The sequence below is a fragment of the Bison bison genome, unplaced genomic scaffold (assembly GCF_000754665.1).
Source record: "Bison bison bison isolate TAMUID 2011002044 unplaced genomic scaffold, Bison_UMD1.0 scf7180017864474, whole genome shotgun sequence".
Classification (NCBI taxonomy): domain Eukaryota; kingdom Metazoa; phylum Chordata; class Mammalia; order Artiodactyla; family Bovidae; genus Bison; species Bison bison.
Window position 1 is genome coordinate 1,024,434 of NW_011495035.1, and position 20,546 is coordinate 1,044,979.

Consider the following 20,546-nt stretch of genomic DNA (forward strand, 5'->3'; position numbering starts at 1 on the left):
ACACATAGGTATCGTACCAGGAAGTAATAATACAATGAAGCTTTAGAAAACATAGCTAAATGAAACTTGTATTAAATAAGGATAAAATATGGTTAGAGTAACATGCATAAAATTCTTGAGTGTAAAATAGGGTTTCGAATTATGTATATGATTGTTTCTTCAGAAAGAAAACCACAGCAGCAAGGGGAAAGAGGATATAAGAAATGGATGAAGAGGGTGTACATTTATTAAACTTTTTAAAAAAGCAGGTATAACAGACACTATCTCTAGAGTCACTGGTATCTTAGACAATGACCAGTCCAGTCTGGACAAGGGTAAAATGGCAGGAAAAGAGTAAAGGGACAGGAAATGAGGTTCTGAACACTGATAGCTCAGGAAGCAGCACACTATACACAAAAAAGAAGAGGCTTACAAGTCAGCAAATCTGACCTAATAATACCTAATACATTACAATAATATAATACATATGCTATAAATTATGCAACAATATCTATTTTAAAATACAATTCTGGATTATGATAATGTAATGTTTTTATATCACTTCTGAAAGGAAAGTAACAGAGGTTCCCGAATCCCCAGGATTAGTCAAGCAACCCAAAGTTCTTAAATAATGAGTTCATTTCCATAAACCAGTTAGAGATCCAGTTTGGGAGCTTCTTGGCTCAGTTTCTGTCTCAGTGTGTTAACACATCAAAGAAAGACTGAAAAGTGCTATTTCCTGAAAAGGAAATTTGACTGCTGACAATACTCTATTGACAGCAACTTCTCATAATCTCTGGTTATTGATTTTTTTGTTGTTCATACCTGTCTGTCGTTCCAGCCTGTCAGACATTTTTGTTACTGGTCTTCTACCATTTTGTAGAAGCTAAATGTTTGCATTTATTGGATATATATTGCTTTTGAAAAAAACCGAAGTCTTTGATTCAAAGTTAAAAATTTTTAAACTCTGTTTTTATTTATAGTTAAGTCAGATAAACATCCATTTGTTTAGACAATGAAGTGTGTTTTTTTAATTTACACCACTGTGTTCCTTGAAAAGTTCTGGTTTCTAATGACTTCATTCATGTGCACAGCGTGTATTTTTCCCACAGAGTCTGAAGCGAGAGCATTGGCCAAAGAGAGACAAAAAAAGGACAATCACAACTTGAGTAAGTTGGTTTTATGTTTATTACATTGGCGTTGATGTTCCCCCTTATATCAAAAAGTTTCCAGGCATTTTGAAGGGAAATTGATTTTACCTGTTAAAGGTATATTTTATGGAAGAAAATTGTTTTTTGAAGAGTCCAAAGTATATATTTTGCCTCATATTTTAATCTCAGATTAAAGTGAATTATATACACACACACACACACACTTGTTTTCAGTATCTTGAGGACTGGTTTTTTTCTTTTTTTTGTAAGAGGGAATTTTGATCCCTGACTACCCAATTATAAGTTGCTCACACTGGAACTTAACTAACAAAAGGGGATTATGGAATCACCTTCTCCAGTGAGATTTAAAAGAAAAAAAATGAAACATCTGGAGGAGAGTCATTGAGTGAGATGAGGTAGCCTCCCAAATTTCTGACTTTAACTGTGATTTTAAAAAAGGTCTTCTATAGGAGAAGGCAATGGCACCCCACTCCAGTACTCTTGCCTGGAAAATCCCATGGACAGAGGAGCCTGGTAGGCTGCAGTCCGTGAGGTCACTAACAGTTGGACACGACTGAGCGATTTCACTTTGACTTTTCACTTTCTTGCATTGGAGAAGGAAATGGCAACCTACTCCAGTGTTCTTGCCTGGAGACTCCCAGGGACCGGGAAGCCTGTTGGGCTGCCATCTCTGGGGTCGCACAGAGTCGGACACAACTGGAGCGACTTAGCAGCAGCAGCTAAGCATCAGTAGAAAAATTGCCATTTGTTGTATAACTTTCTATGAGGAAGTGATTTTTAAAAGGTTAACAGTACTGTAAAATAAAAATTTAAAAATTTTTTTTAATAATTAAGCATTAAAACAGAAAAAACAGAAGTCTTCTAACATTTAAAATTACTTTCTTACATGCTTAATTTACTCTTGATCACATCTTTATGCTTTTTCCTATGAAAATTCAAGATTTTTATTACATAAGCAAGTTCAAGAGGCTGCAAGAAAAAAAGGATTGGACTTGGAAGTAGAAAATTGTGAATTTCTCATCTCAAGATCCTCTGTCCTCTTTTTCCTAAATTGATTTTTAAGGATGAAGTTATGTATGAACACTTTGTCCATGTAAAAATGATAGGATAAGCTCACAGTTCTTCTCTGAGCTCTAAAAATAATCATTGTTGGTTTTTTTGTTCAATTTGTTGTTTGTCTTAGCAACCTTTTCCTGTGTATTTAAGAATACACACCTTTATGCATGCAGAGATTATAATAGAATGATTTTGTCTATGATTTAACACAAATAGTCTCATATAGATGCCTGGTTTTTTACTCAACCATGTGTCCTAAAGACCTTTTGCTATTACTTCTCTAGATCTATCTACTTTTTTAAAAAATGGTTGCATGGTGCTCCACATGTGACTTGTGATATTTAGTCATCCTCCTACTGCTAAGTGTTAGTTCTGTTTCCAGTTTCTCCCTATTATAAACAGTGCCACAGCGAACATTTGCAGACATGGCTCTCTGTGTACAGCAGAGTTAGTTTCTCCAGGGTAAATTCTAAGAAATGGAATTGCTAAGTCCTTAGGGGAAGGCGGTTGTGTCTGTGTGTTTTCTTTGAATAGATCCTGCTCTTCCCAGTTACCCTTTCACTTAGAAGAAACTTTTCTCACCTATTAACCAAGAGATTTTGACTAATATTTCTAAAGTCTCTTCTGGTTTCCAAGTAACTTTACTCTAAGATATTTCTTCTTTTAAAATACATTAGAAATCAGATAATGAGGCAGTCTCTAAAGCTTCTCCAAAACTGAAATGTGGAAAACTAAGTTGGATGTTGGTAAAAACAGTATCTGCCTTTACTTTGTCACCTGGACTCTCAAGTTCAGGGCTGTCTGTAAAGTGCAAACATTATCAGCTCCAACTCTGAGGACAATAAAGCAGTCTTAAGATTTCATTGAACCGTTAGAAATTAATACTCAAGGTTCACTTGCTCATTGCCTTTCCTCTTCTAGGAATTTATCTTGTAAGAGTTTCTGACAAAATGGGCTAAAGATTACATTCATTTATTCATGCATAGCTACTTCTTGAGCCCCATTATGTATAAGGCACTTTTCTACAGAGGTGAACCAGACCGACAGATTTGTCTCCTATCCTGAGAAGCTTACATGTGAGTCAGGGGCAAACAGAATGGATGAGCAAACAGCTTCATGCAGATGGTGTTTTCAGCACAGGCTAAGTACTGTGAGGGGAATAAAAAGTACATGCGACCACTAGCAAAAGTAGTCATTATACTTTGAAAAAGAAAGACATTGGGAATAGTCTAAATATTTATCAGTAGCGGATTTGTAAAAAATAAATTATGGTACATCCTTATAAAGGACACTCAGTGGCTCTTAAGAAGAATGGTGTTGGTCTGTTTCATCTGTCTACAACGAATTACTGAATGAGGAGAGCAAAACAGCACAATGATATGTATAGGATCCCATTATGTAAAAGGAACACTCTGTGTATGCGTGTGTGTGTGTGTGTGTGTGTGTATTTAGAAGATCTAGGAGTCAGCCTTGTCATTGCCAATTTCCTCAGGCATATAGATGTTGGATGGTGTGAAGAGTTGTTTCTTACTTTTTTCTTTACACACTTTGGCATGTTTTGCCATTTTTTTCAAGCTGATATCACTTTTATAGTAAAAATATAGTTGGGGGGAGGCACTGAATTAAAAATAAAATGTAGTACATACAAATGTTGATGATAATAGGTGTCAACAGTACACTGTTAAGTGAGAAAAGATAGATGCAGAATGGGTTTTCATGTAATTCTGCTTTAGTGATGTTATACTTTATTCGGTTCATGGTTGTTGGAGGCCTAGTGTGTGCTGGGCTCATATGGGTACTTGGAAGACATCAATGATTAAGCATATATAAATAAATAGAAACATGCAAGTGTTAGATGGTAGACAGCTGTATGATTAAATGAATGAATGAATGAATGAAATATGTAGATGTTAGATGTCAGAAAGTCCTATGAGGAGGCAGAGTGCAGAGAGGGAAGTAGAGTGTTGGGATGGGCATGGGAGGAGGTGGGTCCCTTCTAAATAGGCAGTCAGGGAGGGCTCACAGGTAAATTTGAGTCACTACTGGAGGAGGGTGAGGGCAGAGCCTTTCAGATATCTGGGGGAAGAGTGTTCCAGGCAGGGGGAACAGCAATATGAGGTCCTCAAGTGGGGAGTGTGTCTGATTTGGTTGAGGAAGGGCAAGAAGCTCATGCAGCTGAGGATAGGAGGAACACAGATGAGTCACAATAAAACGTGATCAGAGGAGGAGAGGAAGAGAAATGAAATCAGAGGGATGGGAACTCCCAGATCCTGGAGGACACCTCAAGGGCAAGCAATTGAAGGGTTTTCAGCAAGAGATTAACAAGCTCTGACTCATGTTTTCACAGCTTATGCACTGTAGATAGACTAATGGGGGTAGGGAATGAAGAGCATGGGTGAAGCAGAAGTACCCCTTGGGAGGACTGCAGTAATCCAGGCAAGAGAAGCTGATGGTTTCTATCAGGCAGCAGCAGGGATTTCAAGTGGACAACTTCTGGAAATATTTCAAAGATAGACCCAGCAGATTTTGCTGATGGATTGAGTATAGGATGTGAAAGAAATAGAGCTACAGAATTGATTCTAAGTTTCTGCTCTAAGTAACTGGGAAAATGGAGTTACAGTGAGGTAAGAAAGCCCGTGGGTGAAGCTTATTGAAAAAAGAAAGATCAGGGGCTGAAGTTTGGAGGGTCAGGGCTGCCCATTGGACCTTTATATGGAGGACTTCCATATGACCTTCCTAAGTCTCTAGTAGTAGACTTATGAGTCTAGAATTCCAGGGAGATGTTTGGGCTGCAAATACTATAGTCATCATTGTATATGTGGTATTCAAAACCATAATACTAAATGAGGTTACCAGGAAGTGAATGTAGATCAAGAAGAGCCTCAAGATCTGTTTCCTGGGTGTACCCCTAGGCCACGTGTGTGCTTATTCTTAGAACATAAAAATAATCACCAAGGATATGTAACAAATTTTACAGTGGTGGCATCAGGTTCATTAGAGACTTTTATTTCATTTTATATATTTCAGTAATATTTGATTTTTTATGAATATTTTATGCTTGGAAAAAGAAAACATGTCACGCTTCAGAGTTTTGGAAGAAGTTAGCTAGATCAGAGGTCCAAAAATTTCTTCTTCAGAGCCAGTGATTATCCCTAACTATTTCTATTTTATAAAAGTCTGATGATAAGACTGTGTTATGCATAACTGATTTAATCTTAGAAATAATCACTCAGCTAAGAAAAAAATGTAATATGCATTGAGAAAATAGTGAATAATACTGTTTATTAAGCATGTAGAATGTTAGTGAGTCAAATATAAATATATATTAGATTTTGTATATGCAAAGTAAAATATTAATACCTTTAATCCAATTTATTAGACTTTAAGTTATTTGGAATTTCTTTTCAGACTAGGTAAATTTAAAACATTTATTAAGTCATATGCCTACTATTTCACTCCCCTTCCCCCAAGAAGATGATTATTCAGTTGAATGCACAACTGGATTTATAAAAGAAGAATGCTGTTAGGATGCATAGTATAGTTGAAGATGCTTGACTTCTAGGATTATTTTATTCATTATTGTAGCCAGTGGACATGTCTGCCTGTTGAGCATTTGAAATGTACCTAATTCAAATTGTGAGTTGCTGCAAGTATAAAATGCACACTGGATTTTGAAAAGTTAGTACAGATAAAAGGATGTTAAATATTTATAAATTTTTATATAGTCTACATGTTGATATTATAATGCTTTTGATATATTGAGTTTAATAAAAATATTAAAGTAGATTTCACTTCTTTGTTTTTACTCATTTAATGAGACTGCTGGAAAACTAAAAACTACATGTGAAACTTTAGTTTTTAGTAGTTTCACATTATGTTTCTGTTGGGTATTCCTGGACTGGAGCAAAGATTTTTGTATGGCCTGTAGGCTGAGAATGTTTTTTTACATTTTTAAATGGTTTAAAATGCCCGAAGAATAATATTTTATGATATGTGAAAATTATATAAAATCCAAGTTTCAATATCCAGTGATTCTTGTTAGTAAACTTGCATCATTGAAAATAGCGTTCAGTTAATATTAGTACATTTTGAATTTTGTCAACACAAAATTTATGGAAATCTGTTTTCTCTTTTGCTGTGTAGGTACTTAATTATATGCTTATTTTTGCTGTTTGGCCTACAGAGAGCTCACTATCTGGCCCTTTGCAGAAAACTTGCTGCCCCTGGGCTGGAGGATCAGGGTCGAGTACTGGCTATTCTCCACTTACTGCGTCAGGCTGTTCTCCACTTATTGTGTCCTCGTCAGCTCTCTGATATCACCTAGGTAGTTTTGTCATTTGTAACTGAGGATGGTAGCTCCAATTTCAAGAGTTACTAGGGTCAAATGAGAAATTATAATCTCAGGGCTTCATAAATGATACAGCTCTGTACTAAGGTAGCTCATTTTTTAAAGGGGCTCATCTTTTAAAGGGCTTTAACCTCAGTACCAAAACCAGGAAAGTAACTGGGAAATATAGATTCAGGTTTTCATTGTCCCAACCAAGCAGAGATAATACACACATGCCTTTAATGAGATGTGCTAAATGTGTATATGGCACCATTACTAATAGCCCTTTCCTGTGCTCTTTTTTTGAAGTTGAACGAAGAAGAAGATTTAACATAAATGACCGCATTAAGGAACTAGGTACTTTGATTCCCAAGTCAAATGATCCGTGAGTACAATTGCATCATATATTTTTTCGTACCTTAATGTTTTTTCATATGTTGTAAAAAGTGTGCAGATAAAACTAAAGAAGTATCCCTTCTTCCTTTGGTTTCATTTATGCATACCACTTGCTCCTTTCTTTTGGTTGGTTCATCAAACTAAAATCTCAAGAGAAGTGAACTGAGTTGTTCAAAAAGATTATTGGACGTGAGCTGTTCAGCTTTGGAGGTGGGAAGGTGGCTTCCTGAAATCTGAGATTCTTTGACAAACACTGAACTACTAAAAAAATTATCAGTTCATACTGGACAGAGACTTCAGTAGGTGATAAAGCAAGATTTGTTGGCTATTTATTTGCTTTTAAACTCATATAATATAGGCACTGAGAGCTGATATTGGAGATTTCCAGTTTAACAATCTTCAGTAGATAAAAAGTCAGGTTTTTTTCCCCCAAATTTTATGCCCTTTGTTTGTTTTACCAATCAAGGGGAAAAAAATAAATTTTTAATCCTCTTATAAGCACTGGTCAGCTAATTTGGATTTCAGCTTCCAGTCTCTAATGCACTCTTTCAGAGATTACGGTTGTAAAGATAATTTTCCTACCAGCAATGTCAGCAAATAGGACAACAAATACACAATTTTTATCCATTAGAAATTGGCCCATTTGAAGTAAAGGGCTCGAAGATGTATACATTTTAATGGCTCCCACAGGCATTCTATGAAATTAGCCTCTGAATATGACCTTTTAGCTACCTAATAAAATGTAAAGATGAAATCAAGCATTATTCATGCAAGGCTTATTAAATTTGCTATTCACATTATTGTCAGAGAATTTGTGACAAAACCATTGCCCATTCTAAGGTGGTTTTGATGAATGTTCAAGCCAAGTCTCCATCATCAACATTTCACTTTCCCAGGTTTCAAGGAAAGCCGTTTTGAAACTCAAAACATTCAAATTCTCAGTTCTGCAGCACAAATGCATCCTACGAAGGGGCTGTGACCTTCATTTCCTATAGTCAGTCTTGCATGATAGTTGAAATTGAATTCCCATTTTCCTGTTCTTTATCAGCTTTCACTTTTTAGCATATTCTTTTAAACTGCAGCACATGGATCTCTTTAGCAACATATTATGAAATTATGGGGCTGCAGTGAAAGCCTCTATTTGCATATCTTCTTTATTGTATTAGAATACTTATGTGTTTATAATCTGAACTGATAACAATCTTTAATTGTAGGCATTGTTTTAAGATACAGCGGACCGCATCTGTTCTGTCCTAAGCCAGGTTTCTGTCACAGACCTTGGGGCTGCTATAGAGACATAGTCAAGCTGATCACAGTCTCAGCCCCACACCCTCTCCTACCCTAGACTAGGTCTGCCTTTAGTGACTTATGTTTGGGGATCTGTTTACACTTCTGTGTGAGAAAAAAAAAAAAGGATTGCTCTCATTGCAAAAAAAAAAAAAAAAAATTGAAAACCCCAAAGCATAATTAATTAATTGGGTCTCACAAGGAGGTGAAACCCAAGGTAAGTGATTTTAATTCTGTGCTTAGTTGCTCAGTCGTTCCAACTCTTTGTGACAGCATGGACTGTAGCCTGCCAGGCTCCTCTGTCCATAGGGATTCTCCAGGCAAGAATACTGGATTAGGTTGCCATGCCCTCCTCCAGGGGATCTTCCCAACCCAGGGATCATACCCAGGTTTCCCATATTGCAGGTGGATTATTTACCATCAGAGCCACCAGGGAAGCCCAAGTGATTAGAATCATCACCTCTTAAAACCAGAGCATCTGCTTTCATGTTTAATTACGGGTTTCTCACCTTATTGGCCTAGTGAAGGCATCTTTCATTATAATTTTATTTCTCTCTGGCTGTTGAGGCAGGTCTGTTGTTTTCCTTTTAGCCCTGAACAGGTTGGCTTTGTGCTCACTCTTAGCCTCTCAGGACACCTCCCTGGGTTGCCATTTTTGGTGCCCAGATCCCAGGGATCAGCCTCAGGGAGTTCTCCAGGGGCTGTAAACTCAGCATCTCATGGGAGAGCTTCTGTTTTGTTCTCCATCTAAGCCATGTGAGGATCAATTACTTGGTGGCTTGTTGTAATGTTCCTCCATTCACACATCCCAGCTGATACTTCCGATATTTTATCAGCTATAGATTATGGGATGTCCCTCATAGCTCAGTTGGTAAAGAATCTGCCTGCAATGCAGGATACCTGGGTTCAGTTGCTGGGTCGGGAAGATCCTCTGGAGAAGGAAATGGCAACCCACTCCAGTATTCTCACCTGGAGAATCACATGGACAAAGAGCCTGGCAGGCTACAGTCCATGGGATTGCAAGAGTCGGACATGACTTAGCAACTAAACCACCACCGTTCACATGTCCCAGCTGATACTTCCAGTCTGCTTTTAGCAGCTGTAGATTATGGCATAGGAGGTTTTCCATACATAAAATTGTTTTTGGCTTTACCATTGTCATTATTATCATGGATATTTTCTATAAAAGAGCTCAGGTTAATTTAAAGCACTATAGAAATATTACTATGTAGTTATAATTTTAGTCTTAATGATTTTTCTGGGGTGCTGTAAGTTTTTCAACTCGCTTTTACCTACATCTTCCCTGGTAGCTCAGTTGGTAAGAATCTGCCTACAATGCAGGAGACAGGTTCTATCCCTGGGTCGGGAAGATCCCCTGGAAAAGGAAATGGCAACCTACTCCAGTATTCTTGCCTAGAAAATTCCAATGACAGAGGAGCCTGGCAGGCTACAGTCCAAGGGGTCACAAAAGTCAGACATGACTTAGCTACTAAACCACCCACCTTATCTACACCTTAATGGCATTTTTAATGTTCTTATATAGGAATGCATTAGAACAATAGTGTTTAAAAATCCAAAGGCACCAAGCTCAGGCTGCCTGCGTTTGAATTAGAAAACCTGTTAGATGTGTGACTTGGGGAGGAAATTCTCCCCAAGTATTTCATTTTTCTTACCTGTTAAAAAAAAGGAGGGGAGCAGGGAGCAGACTATTTCTATCTAGTCTAGTTGATTTGAGGACTCAGTCTCTTGAGAGGAAGGTGGTTTAGGGATGGAGTCTGGCTCCAGATTCTCCAGGCTTCCTGGCTCGACCATTTCCTAGCTGTATACTTAGAGCAAATTATTTAACCTGTCTATGCCTCTGTTTTTCAATCTATAAAATGGGGATAATATTAGTGTCTACCAGTTGAAGTTGTTATGATTAAACCACTTTAAAAAGTACCTGTCAGGCAGCAAATGCTATTTAAAGGTAGCTGTGGTAATTATGATGTTGAATCCTAGCACAGCGCCTGCTCCATTGTTGAAATTGTATTCTAGACTTTTCTCAGCATACTCATATAAAGTGTCTACTTTGATTCCAGCAACATACCTATGGGGCTGCTCACAGAAGCATAGCATCACCATTTTATTGATGAGGACATGGAGACTGAGAGAATTTATAACCGGCCTATGAATATTCGTGATAAAACCCAAGGATGCCACTTTTATGATGCATACAATTAAGTAGTGGGATCTCACAGAATTTTTTTTAACTGTATATTACTCTGTTTTAATTTTATAATCCTAGAAAGCTATAACTATTGAATATAGTGTTTAAGAATATTGACTTTGTCATCAACAGACCTAAATTTAAGTCCTGACTCTGCCTTCATGTAGTTCTGGAATGAAAGGCTATTTGAATCATCTCTGATTCAGCACATGCCCAGTGGCCCTCCTTTGCCAGGCGCCTGTCTGGTTGAAGTAAGATGAAGTAGAAGATTTGAGTAGACTGTGTCTACCACATGACTAGCGCTCAGTCAATGACAGTGACTCTCAATGTCTAATTGTTATTTCATCTTGAGAAACTGAATGCTCTGAATATTGAATTTTCATGGAGCATCCAACACTAAAACTCTCTTGTTTCCTTCCATTTTCATTCCAGAGACATGCGCTGGAACAAGGGAACCATTTTAAAAGCATCCGTGGACTATATCCGAAAGTTGCAACGGGAACAGCAACGTGCGAAAGAGCTTGAAAACAGACAGAAGAAGCTGGAGCACGCCAACCGGCACTTGTTACTCAGAATACAGGTACCCGGCGTGCACAGGGTGGAGGTGACTGGAGATGGAGAAAATGGGGTGTAATGAGCCATAAGGGGCCTGACTTACGTGAGACCGTCTGTACTCATTATTTGTGGATTCTATTTTGTGTTTTTACTTCCGTGCAAAAAAGTTATTTGAAACCCCCAAATCGCCTCTTGTGGTATTTACATGCTCATTCACAGATGTGCAGAGTGGCAAATGTGACTTAGCTGGTGTGTTTATTCCGAGTTACGGTTGAACAATGCTCTGTCTTCTTCTTTCAGCTCATACTATAAACAGGTGTCCTTTTTGCTGTGTTTTCAGTGTCATGTTGTTCACATTTTGTGGGGTTTTGGGGTGATTCGCTATTTAAAGTGGCCTGTGAGCATGGCCCTGAAGTGCTTTCTCATCTTTCTGAGCACACAAGGCTGTGATGTGCTTTATGGAGATATGTTTCATTCAGGCACGAGTTGTAGTCTTCTTGGCCTTGAGTTTAATATTAATGAGTCAATGATGTGTTGTAAACAAGTTGTCTTTAAACAGAGACACATAAAACAAGGTTACATGTTGATTAGTTGGTGAAATGTTGTGCCCAGATGCTTTATCGTAGTTTTAAGTTGCGTCTGACTCTTTTGGCTAAGTTATGGACTGTAGCCTGTCCGGCTCCTCTGTCCATCGGATTTCCCAGGCAACAATACTAGAGTAGGTTGCCATTTCCTATGCCAGCGGATCTTCCAGATCCAGGAATCAAACCTTGGCAGGCAGATTCTTTACCACTGAACCACTGGGGGAGCTCATGTTCAGATGCTTGCAGGAAAGTAATCCTCTGTTTTCACCATGAGCAATGGTTCAGCATTCACTAATTCAGTGTTCATAGCAACTCTGTAGCATATAACAGTCTTTGACCAATCATGCTTATGTGATAAAAAACATCACAGACTGAAAGGTTTACACATGAAACATTTATTTTTCACAGTTCTAGAGGCTGGGAAATCTGATGCTGGCTGTTTCATTGTGGGACTGAGTTCCTGCTTCTTAGTTCATAGATCGCTGCCTTCTTGGTATAACTTCACACTACAAAAGGGTTGCGGGATCTCTCTGGGGTCTCTTTTATAAGGGCCTCATCCCATTCATGAAGGGCCCCTGCTTGTGACCTAATCATCTCCCAGAACCCTATCTCCAAATACCATCCTATTGGGAATTGTTTCACCATATGAATTTGCTGGGGGAGGCACAGATTTGACTCCATAGCTATACCTACTGCAAATCATGACAACTCATAGTAGTTGTTAAGTACAAAGGTGTCTTAGTACTGAAGGGGGCACAGTCCATGGTCAAAGCTCATGTTTATAGGGGACCTGGGGACACCTTGAAAATCTTATCATCAGGATATAAATTTTGGAAATTGTTCCAGATAATGAAGTTTTCCATATGTATCTTTAACTTGCTCTTAAAGGGAGAAAAGTGATTTTAATAATACATGGACTTCTTACGTCATTCCATTGAGGGAGCATACATACCAATGTAAGCATAAGATGAGGGACCCCTTGCATATCATCTCCTGGTAGTTCTTTGTCGCTTGGCTTTTCATACTAAATATAAAGATGCAACTTCCTTTCAAACTGTCTTGGAGAAAGAAAAACTGACTTTTTGCCTATGATTAAAGGAGTTGGCAAGAGTCATTTTACTTTACTTGCTTACTTTGAACACAACCAACGAATAAGGATTAATGACAGTTTATCTTCTTCTTGGGTAGATGGACCTACTTGTATCCAGTTTTGCCATATACCAATGGTTCCTTTTTTTTTTTTTTTTCATGTTTCCAGTGCAAATAATTGTGGAATAGCAATGCAGAGTATGGCAATTGAAAGGCTATCTAGTGGTGTTTATACCCCAACATTATATTTACTTAACAGAGCGGATTACTTATGATCTCTGATCTTGTTAATGCCCCACAACACTGTCAACATTTCTAGATGTCACATCTCGTTTCACTGCAGTGATCTTCAGTCCCTGATCAGAGAGGCAGAAGATGGTTTTCTTCTCGGAAGAGCATTTTAGAATCTTGGTAGTGAAACAGAGGTTATGTGTCATTTGGAAATCCCCCTTACCCTCTTTCCTTTTTTGGCTTTTGCTGCTTGCTTTATGTTCCCTCTCTTCAGTAATTAGCCGCAGGTCTTTAGTCTCTTACACTTTGTATATATACCCATTTTTAAAAGCAACTCATACTAATGTGTTATTTCTTTATATAAGTATTCAGTTCAGTTCAGTTGCTCAGTTGTGTCCGACTCTTTGTGATCCCATGGACTGCAGCACGCCAGGCCTCCCTGTCCATCACCAATTCCTGGAGTTTACTCAAACTCATGTCCACTGAGTCGGTGATGCCATCCAACCATCTCATTCTCTGTCATCCCCTTCTCCTTCACCTTTAATCTTTCCCAGCATCAGGGTCTTTTCCAATGAGTCAGTTCTTTGCATTAGGTGGCCGAAGTATTGGAGTTTCAGCTTCAGCATCAGTCCTTCCAATGAATATTCAGGACTGATTTCCTTTGGGATTGACTGGTTGGATCTCCTTGCAGTCCAAGGGACTCTCAAGAGTCTTCTCCAGCACCACAGTTAAAAAGCATCAATTCTTTGGTGCTCAGCTTTCTTTATAGTCCAACTCTCCCATCCATACATGACTACTGGAAGAACCATAGCTTTGACTAGATGGACTGTTGTTGGCAAAGTAATGTCTCTGCTTTTTAATATGCTGTCTAAGTTGGTCATTACTTTTCTTCCAAGGTCATTACTTTTCTTACTTTTTGTCTTTTAATTTCATGGCTGCAGTCACCATCTGCATCTCAATACAAATATTAACATATAATGACTGTTCTGAAAGAGAGGCTAGGTTTAATACATCAATGATACTATTGTAAACAAGATGTCTTTAAACAGAAACACATATGAAATAAAGTTACATGTTGATTGGTTGGTGAAAGGTTGTGCCCAGATGCTTTATTATGGTTGTTTAGTCGCTTAGGTTCCAAATATATCCATTCATGTCAAATACAAATACTGTGAAAAATATGAATTGGAAATTGCATGGTGACTATGTCTTGGGTTTCTTCCAGTGCCAGTGAAGCAGCCTTTAGAACTTTTGTGTATCATGGAAAGCATTATTAATTAGGAAAGCTCTGTCATGCAGTGAACCTGAATTTTCTAGATGAGACTTGTCACACTATTTAACAATCTAAGTAAAAGTTTAATTGGCTGGTAAACATTTTTAATTAAACAACAAAAGATTAGAATAAGACGTGTGCCTCTATTCATTCAACTTTTTTGTTTTTTAAGACATACTACAAGTGCGGGGGCACTGCTTTTATCATGTGGGTGTAGATTTACAGCAGTGCATGTGATCAGCTTGAGCCTAAGGGATTCCTTTCATTTTCACCCTAAGTGATGCATGCAGAAATGTTCACAGAAGAAAGACCATGAAGCCTTAATATCACTGGGACTGGAATTTTATTATTAAACAGCCCATGGTTTTAAAATGAAGCCCAGGGACACTTGTGTGTCTGAAAATCACATGAAGGAATATGCAGATACTGTTGTGACATCTCAGACTCCTGTCTCTCACTTGTACTGAATCTAGAGGATGCCCTTGCAGATCAGACAGCCTTTCATACAGGCTGAACATGACATGTGTTTCTAGGCTTGTGGGTAAAGGTTGAGAGGTTTGACCTGTTGTGTCCTTTGCCTTCTCTCCTGATGCAAGGTGACTTGCTTCAGATACATAGTCTATTATTTTTGTGGTATCATAAAACATAGGAAGATAGCATTGGCACATAGGAGCAAATGTTCTTTGGGGTCAGTTGTCGTCTATATGGTTCATTTTACGGAGGATCTAAGGATACTCTTGTATCTTGGGCTTCCCTTGTGGCTCAGCTGGTAAAGAATCTGCCTGCCATGTGGGAGACCTGGATTTGATTCCTGGGTTGGGAAGATTCCCTGGAGAAGGGAAACGCTACTCACTCCAGTATTGTGGCCTGGAGAATCCCATGGACTGTATAGTCCACGGGGTCGCTAAGAGTTGGACACGACTGAGGGAATTTCACTTAAGGATACTCAGGAAGGGAGACAGGAAGGAGCTTGTTTGAAAGGCTTTCCCTAGTTGTGTCTCTGTGTCCTTGCAGCGCCTCATGCAAATTAGATGAGCACCCACCCTAAGGATCTCATTTTAACTTCATCACCTCTTTAAAGACACTATGTATGACTTGAGGGTGATTGTTTTTCAGTCGCTAAGTCATGTCCGACTCTTTTTCGACCTCATGGACTGTGACCCCCTGAGCCCACCAGACTCGTCTGTCCATTGGATTTTCCAGGCAGGAATACTGCATTGGGTTGCCATTTTCTTCTACAGTCATTTTGGGGAGGGGACACAATTCAGTCTATAGTAGGAAGGATGTGAAAAAGTTGTAGGAAGAGATTGTTCCTCTTACACATAAGAACTTTCTTGTGGAATTAAAATAAAATAACTCCCTTTGCCTTGATGAGATGGGTTAAATGATGTGACTTTAGTTACTTATATGGAACTGTCATAACTTCTGCTATTATTATCCAAATATTATTCTATTTGTTCCCAGTGCCCTTACTATCACAAGTAACTTTTTCATTGCACCTTAAGCCAAAGAAATACCTACCATTTCCTTGTTAGGTTTTAACAATTTAGTAACCATTTGAGAAGATAAAATGTATAAATTGAAAGAAAAATCATATTTTCATTTTATTTTTAAATAACCATGTTACTACCAGTGAGATGTGTGTGCCTGTTGGGGCAGGCTTCTCCAGCCTTGGAGTCATTTTGGACACTGTTACCCTCTTTCCCATTCCACATTTATTTTCATGCAGGACTTGGTTTTTTTGTTTTCCTTTTTAGTCACAGTAACCATCTGAGACCTGGCTCTGTGTTGATATGATATGATGGAAACACTGTTCAGTTCAGTTCAGTTGCTCAGTCGTGTCCGACTCTTTGCGACCCCATGAATCGCAGCACGCCAGGCCTCCCTGTCCATCACCAACTCCCGGAGTTCACTCAGACTCACGTGCATCTAGTCGGTGATGCCATCCAGCCATCTCATCCTCTGTCATCCCCTTCTCCTCCTGCCCCCAATCCCTCCCAGCATCAGAGTCCTTTCCAATGAGTCAACTCTTCACATGAGGTGGCCGAAGTACTGGAGTTTCAGCTTTAGCATCATTCCTTCCAAAGAAATCCCAGGGCTGATCTCCTTCAGAATGGACTGGTTGGATCTCCTTGCAGTCCAAGGGACTCTCAAGAGTCTTCTCCAACACCAGAGTTCAAAAGCATCAATTCTTCGGTGCTCAGCCTTCTTCACAGTCCAACTCTCACATCCATACATGACCACAGGAAAAACCATAGCCTTGACTAGATGGACCTTTGTTGGCAAAGTAATGTCTCTGCTTATATACCTCCTACTCCTGCATATATATAGCTTCCCCTGATATTAATACCCCCCACCAGAGTGAGACATTCTAACAGTGGATGAATCTGCACTGACACAGCATTATCACTACTTGACCTAAGGATTGACTGTTAGCGATACACATCCTTTGAGTTTGGACAAGTGCATAGTGACAGATAACCATCATTATAATATATTATAATATCATGTTCAATATTCACTGTCCTAAAATCCCCTGTGCACCACCTTGTTAAGTGTCTGATTTCTGTTTTCCTTTTAGGAACTTGAAATGCAGGCTCGAGCTCACGGACTTTCCCTTATCCCATCCACGGGTCTCTGCTCTCCAGATCTGGTGAGTCGGATCATCAAGCAGGAACCCGCTCTTGAGAACTGCAACCAAGACCTCCTCCAGCATCACGCAGACCTCACGTGTACAACAACCCTGGATCTCACAGATGGCACCATCACCTTCAACAACAGCCTCGGAGCTGGGACCGAGAGCAGCCAAGCCTACAGCGTCCCTGCAAAAATGGGGTCCAAACTGGAAGACATCCTCATGGACGATACCCTTTCTCCTGTTGGCATAACTGATCCACTTCTTTCCTCGGTGTCCCCCGGAGCATCCAAAACCAGCAGCCGAAGGAGCAGTATGAGCATGGAAGAAACCGAACACGCTTGCTAGCAAATTCTCCCTGCTCTGCTTTCTCACAAACTGCTTCCTTTCTTGATCAGCAGATTTAATAATTTACCTGAAAGGGGTTTTCTTGATCATTTTCTTTTAATATGAAAAAAATTTTTTTTCATGCTTTATCAATAGCCCAGGATATATTTTATTTTTAGAATTTTGTGAAACAGACTTGTATATTCTATTTTACAACTACAAATGCCTCCAAAGTATTGTACGGTAGTGTACAGTATCTGTGAACTGAATACACCCAGACTTTAGCTTTCAGAGCAAGAGGATTTTGGCGTCAGAAAAATTTCTGTCCGTTTTTATTCAGGGGAAACTTGGTTTGCTATCTGTATGCCTGCAACTTCCTTGGAAATGAAGTGTAAAGTTTAACTAAAAGAATGTAAAGCAACTAAACAAGAAAGAGAGTGAAAGGGAGAGAGAGAGAGAGAGACAGAGAGAGACAGAGAGGAGAGGGGTGGGGAAAAAAAGAAGAAAAAAGGAATCCATACTAACCTTTTTCCATTTTGTAAATGTATCGATTCATTGGTACTGCCTTAAAGATACAGTACCCTTTTAGCATCATTTAGTCTTTATATTGCAAATTCTTTAAAGAAAAACTGTATTCTGTAAAAGAAAAAAAAATGCAGCCATTTTCATGTGGATTGTCTGGTTAGAAAACAACCAATACCTTAGGTGCAACTGGATTGAAAGGAGATATAGGCCAAGGCTCTGAAACATGGAGTCTCATCTTGCTCTTCACTCTGTGCTCTGTTACAGTTTTCCTCATCAATGAATGTGATCCAATTTTTCATGAGATATATTTTATTTTGAAATGGACATTAATGTCCTCTCAAAGCAAAATATTGAGGAGCACTGAAAGTTGTTTTTTTTTTTTTCCTCAATTTCACTTTTGATAAGAAAACCAAACTGGGCACATTTCTAATTGGCTTTACTATTTTTATTTTTAAATTATGTTTTACTGTTCATTTGATTTGTACAGATTCTTTATTATCATTGTTATTTTCATTATGTTTGTATTAATTTGTAAGAAAATACATCTTAAAATGGCAAGTTTTCAATATTTTTACAACTCACTAGTGGTTTTCTGCATTCTTTGTACACACGTGAAAGAAAACTTTTATGCAAGGTCTTGCATTTAAAGAGAGCTTTGTGAATATTTTGTATATTACAGTCTCACTCAGAACTGTTTTTCCACACATTTAAGGTGTAGTATAAATAGGCTAAAACTGGCTTTCAAAAGAGAAACAACTTACATATTTATTTTTAGTGATATAAAACTAGCAATATTCTTGGAGAATGATAACCATAGCGTTAATATGCCTGTTATGGTAATTTAAATTGGGGTTTATTTCAGCAAACCTGAATGTTTTTTTAAAGAGAGAAATACTGTATTGGCCAATTACTGTTACTTGATAACAATGTTTTAACAAACAGCAATGTTGTAAAGTTAGTTTCAGTGCATTATCTACTTGTATAGTCCTATGCAATAACAGTAGTGTTACATATATTCTATCAGGCCTAGATGTTTTCTACAGATGACATATGGTGTTAAGAGGCAGGCTGTTGAATGGAATTTCTCAGTAGCAGCCTACGATTGAATAGCAAGTGGCATAAAGCATATCCATTCAGAATGAAGTGCCTTAAATATAGCAGTAGTCTCTAGCACTGACTGAACTGTAATGTAGGAGAAAGTTTCAAGATGGTATCTATAATCAAGAGGGACGTGTAGCATGGTGCCTATGTAGACAATAGAAGAGCTTCCAGTTTTCCTTCAGATATTTTTAATATGGAATATATTTTAGTGACAGAGTGCCAACTTCTTTCATCAGGAAACCTTATTCAGGAGGGTTTTTTTGTTTTTGTTTTTTAAGAGAAACAGTTTAAATGTCAAATGTGAATTGGTGATGGGTATTGGAGGGTTCAGGGGGAAGGAGTGATTGTCAGACATATGAATGGATGGCTTACATGAAAATAATCAACTGCATAGTTCCCATGCACGTTGGGCAATGAGAATCCTTGGAAACATTGATGATGCTATCAGTTTTATAGCTTTATGACTCAAGGGGGTAGGGAAAATTAGTTCCCATTCTTTCAACCCCTCTTAATTGTATAGCTCTTTTCCTAGAATAGTGATGCAAATCTGCATGAACAGCTAATTGTACCATAGTGTTCATTGATACAATCATAGCATTGTCTATTTTTTCTCTTCATATTTATATGGGGGGAGGGGAGCTGGGTGCAAAAGTCAAAGATTGCAATGGTATGATGCTAGTTTTCCTTAGCTGATCGTGAGAGTTCTTAAAAATAGAGTAAGGTTGACTCACCCATGGCCCAGGGAATTTGGCCAGGGTTAAGCCAACTTATAGAAAGCTTTGTTGAAAGAAAGCATGGCATGTTGCACCACTGCCCTGACACTCGCAGCTCCTGAGCTCACCATCGCCTGTTTCTCCATCCCCTTCTTAACAGACAGTTTCTGGGAGGGGACAGGTGAGCAAGCTCAGGAGAATGCTGCAACCTTGGGGGTGGTTTTATTTATTTCTTTTTTGCCAAATAGAGTGTGCATATGTTTTAGGGACTAGCTAAGCCAAGAGGTGCTGGTTTGGGTTCACTGTTTGTGACAAGGAGAATGGTCCACACCACTCCCCCCATCCCTGAGTGCACAATTGTGACTCGGGGTTGGGCCTCCGTATGGAGTAACCAAAATGCCAAACTTGTACACCTGCCTTTGAGTATGGCAATGGAAATACCAAACCTTCTGACTTTGCCAAAAAACCATACAACCAACCTGGTCATACATAGGATGACAGAGTTCTTTCTGGTTGTTTTAAAATATTAAAGCAATAAGAACAAATAAATACATAGGAAGTTAAAAGATATAAAATAAAGCACAAAGGAATGCACTTATTAATCTTTTTTAAAAATGCACTGGGGAAAGTTGATGTTGATAACAGTATATTAAAAAAAAACCCTATTTCTTGAAAAAATAAATGACAAATGACTGTCTCTTGCGGACGCTTGGTACTGTAATGTTCATACTAGTCACCTGCTGTTGGATGCAGCAATAATTTCTGTATGGTCCATAGCACTGTATATTATGGATCAATATTAATGTATCCAATGAAATAATTGAACTGTTGTTCTTGATAGCCTCATTAAAGCATTTGGTTTTTCACATAGTGGTGGCCAGTTGTGTTTGGTTAATGTGAATTTTGAATATTGTTTGCCTTATCAAAAAAATAGTGCACAAGTTCTTCGGACTTAATGACTAACAAATTGCATGAAAAATTTTTAAATGCTGGTAAGTACTTTTTAAAAAAATTATTTTAAATACCACTCTAAGATACTACTTTTTGATTACTTTATGACTTGCACTCAGATGAACTGTAATTATCCAGT

General features: G+C 38.4%; 1 protein-coding gene across 7 annotated transcripts in view; it reads left to right on the forward strand.

The window, feature by feature from the left end:
- MITF (microphthalmia-associated transcription factor) overlaps nucleotides 1-20,326 on the forward strand; it is a 228,457-nt gene extending 208,131 nt beyond the window's left edge. For all 7 annotated transcript variants that reach the window (XM_010861986.1, XM_010861987.1, XM_010861991.1 and 4 more), the window contains 4 exons: nucleotides 1,092-1,148; nucleotides 6,844-6,919; nucleotides 10,856-11,003; nucleotides 16,737-20,326. In XM_010861986.1, coding sequence (XP_010860288.1) covers nucleotides 1,092-1,148; nucleotides 6,844-6,919; nucleotides 10,856-11,003; nucleotides 16,737-17,138 — 683 coding nt within the window. In that variant the 3' untranslated portion in view covers nucleotides 17,139-20,326. The remainder of the gene's footprint in view (nucleotides 1-1,091; nucleotides 1,149-6,843; nucleotides 6,920-10,855; nucleotides 11,004-16,736) is intronic.
- Nucleotides 20,327-20,546: the final 220 nt, after the last annotated feature.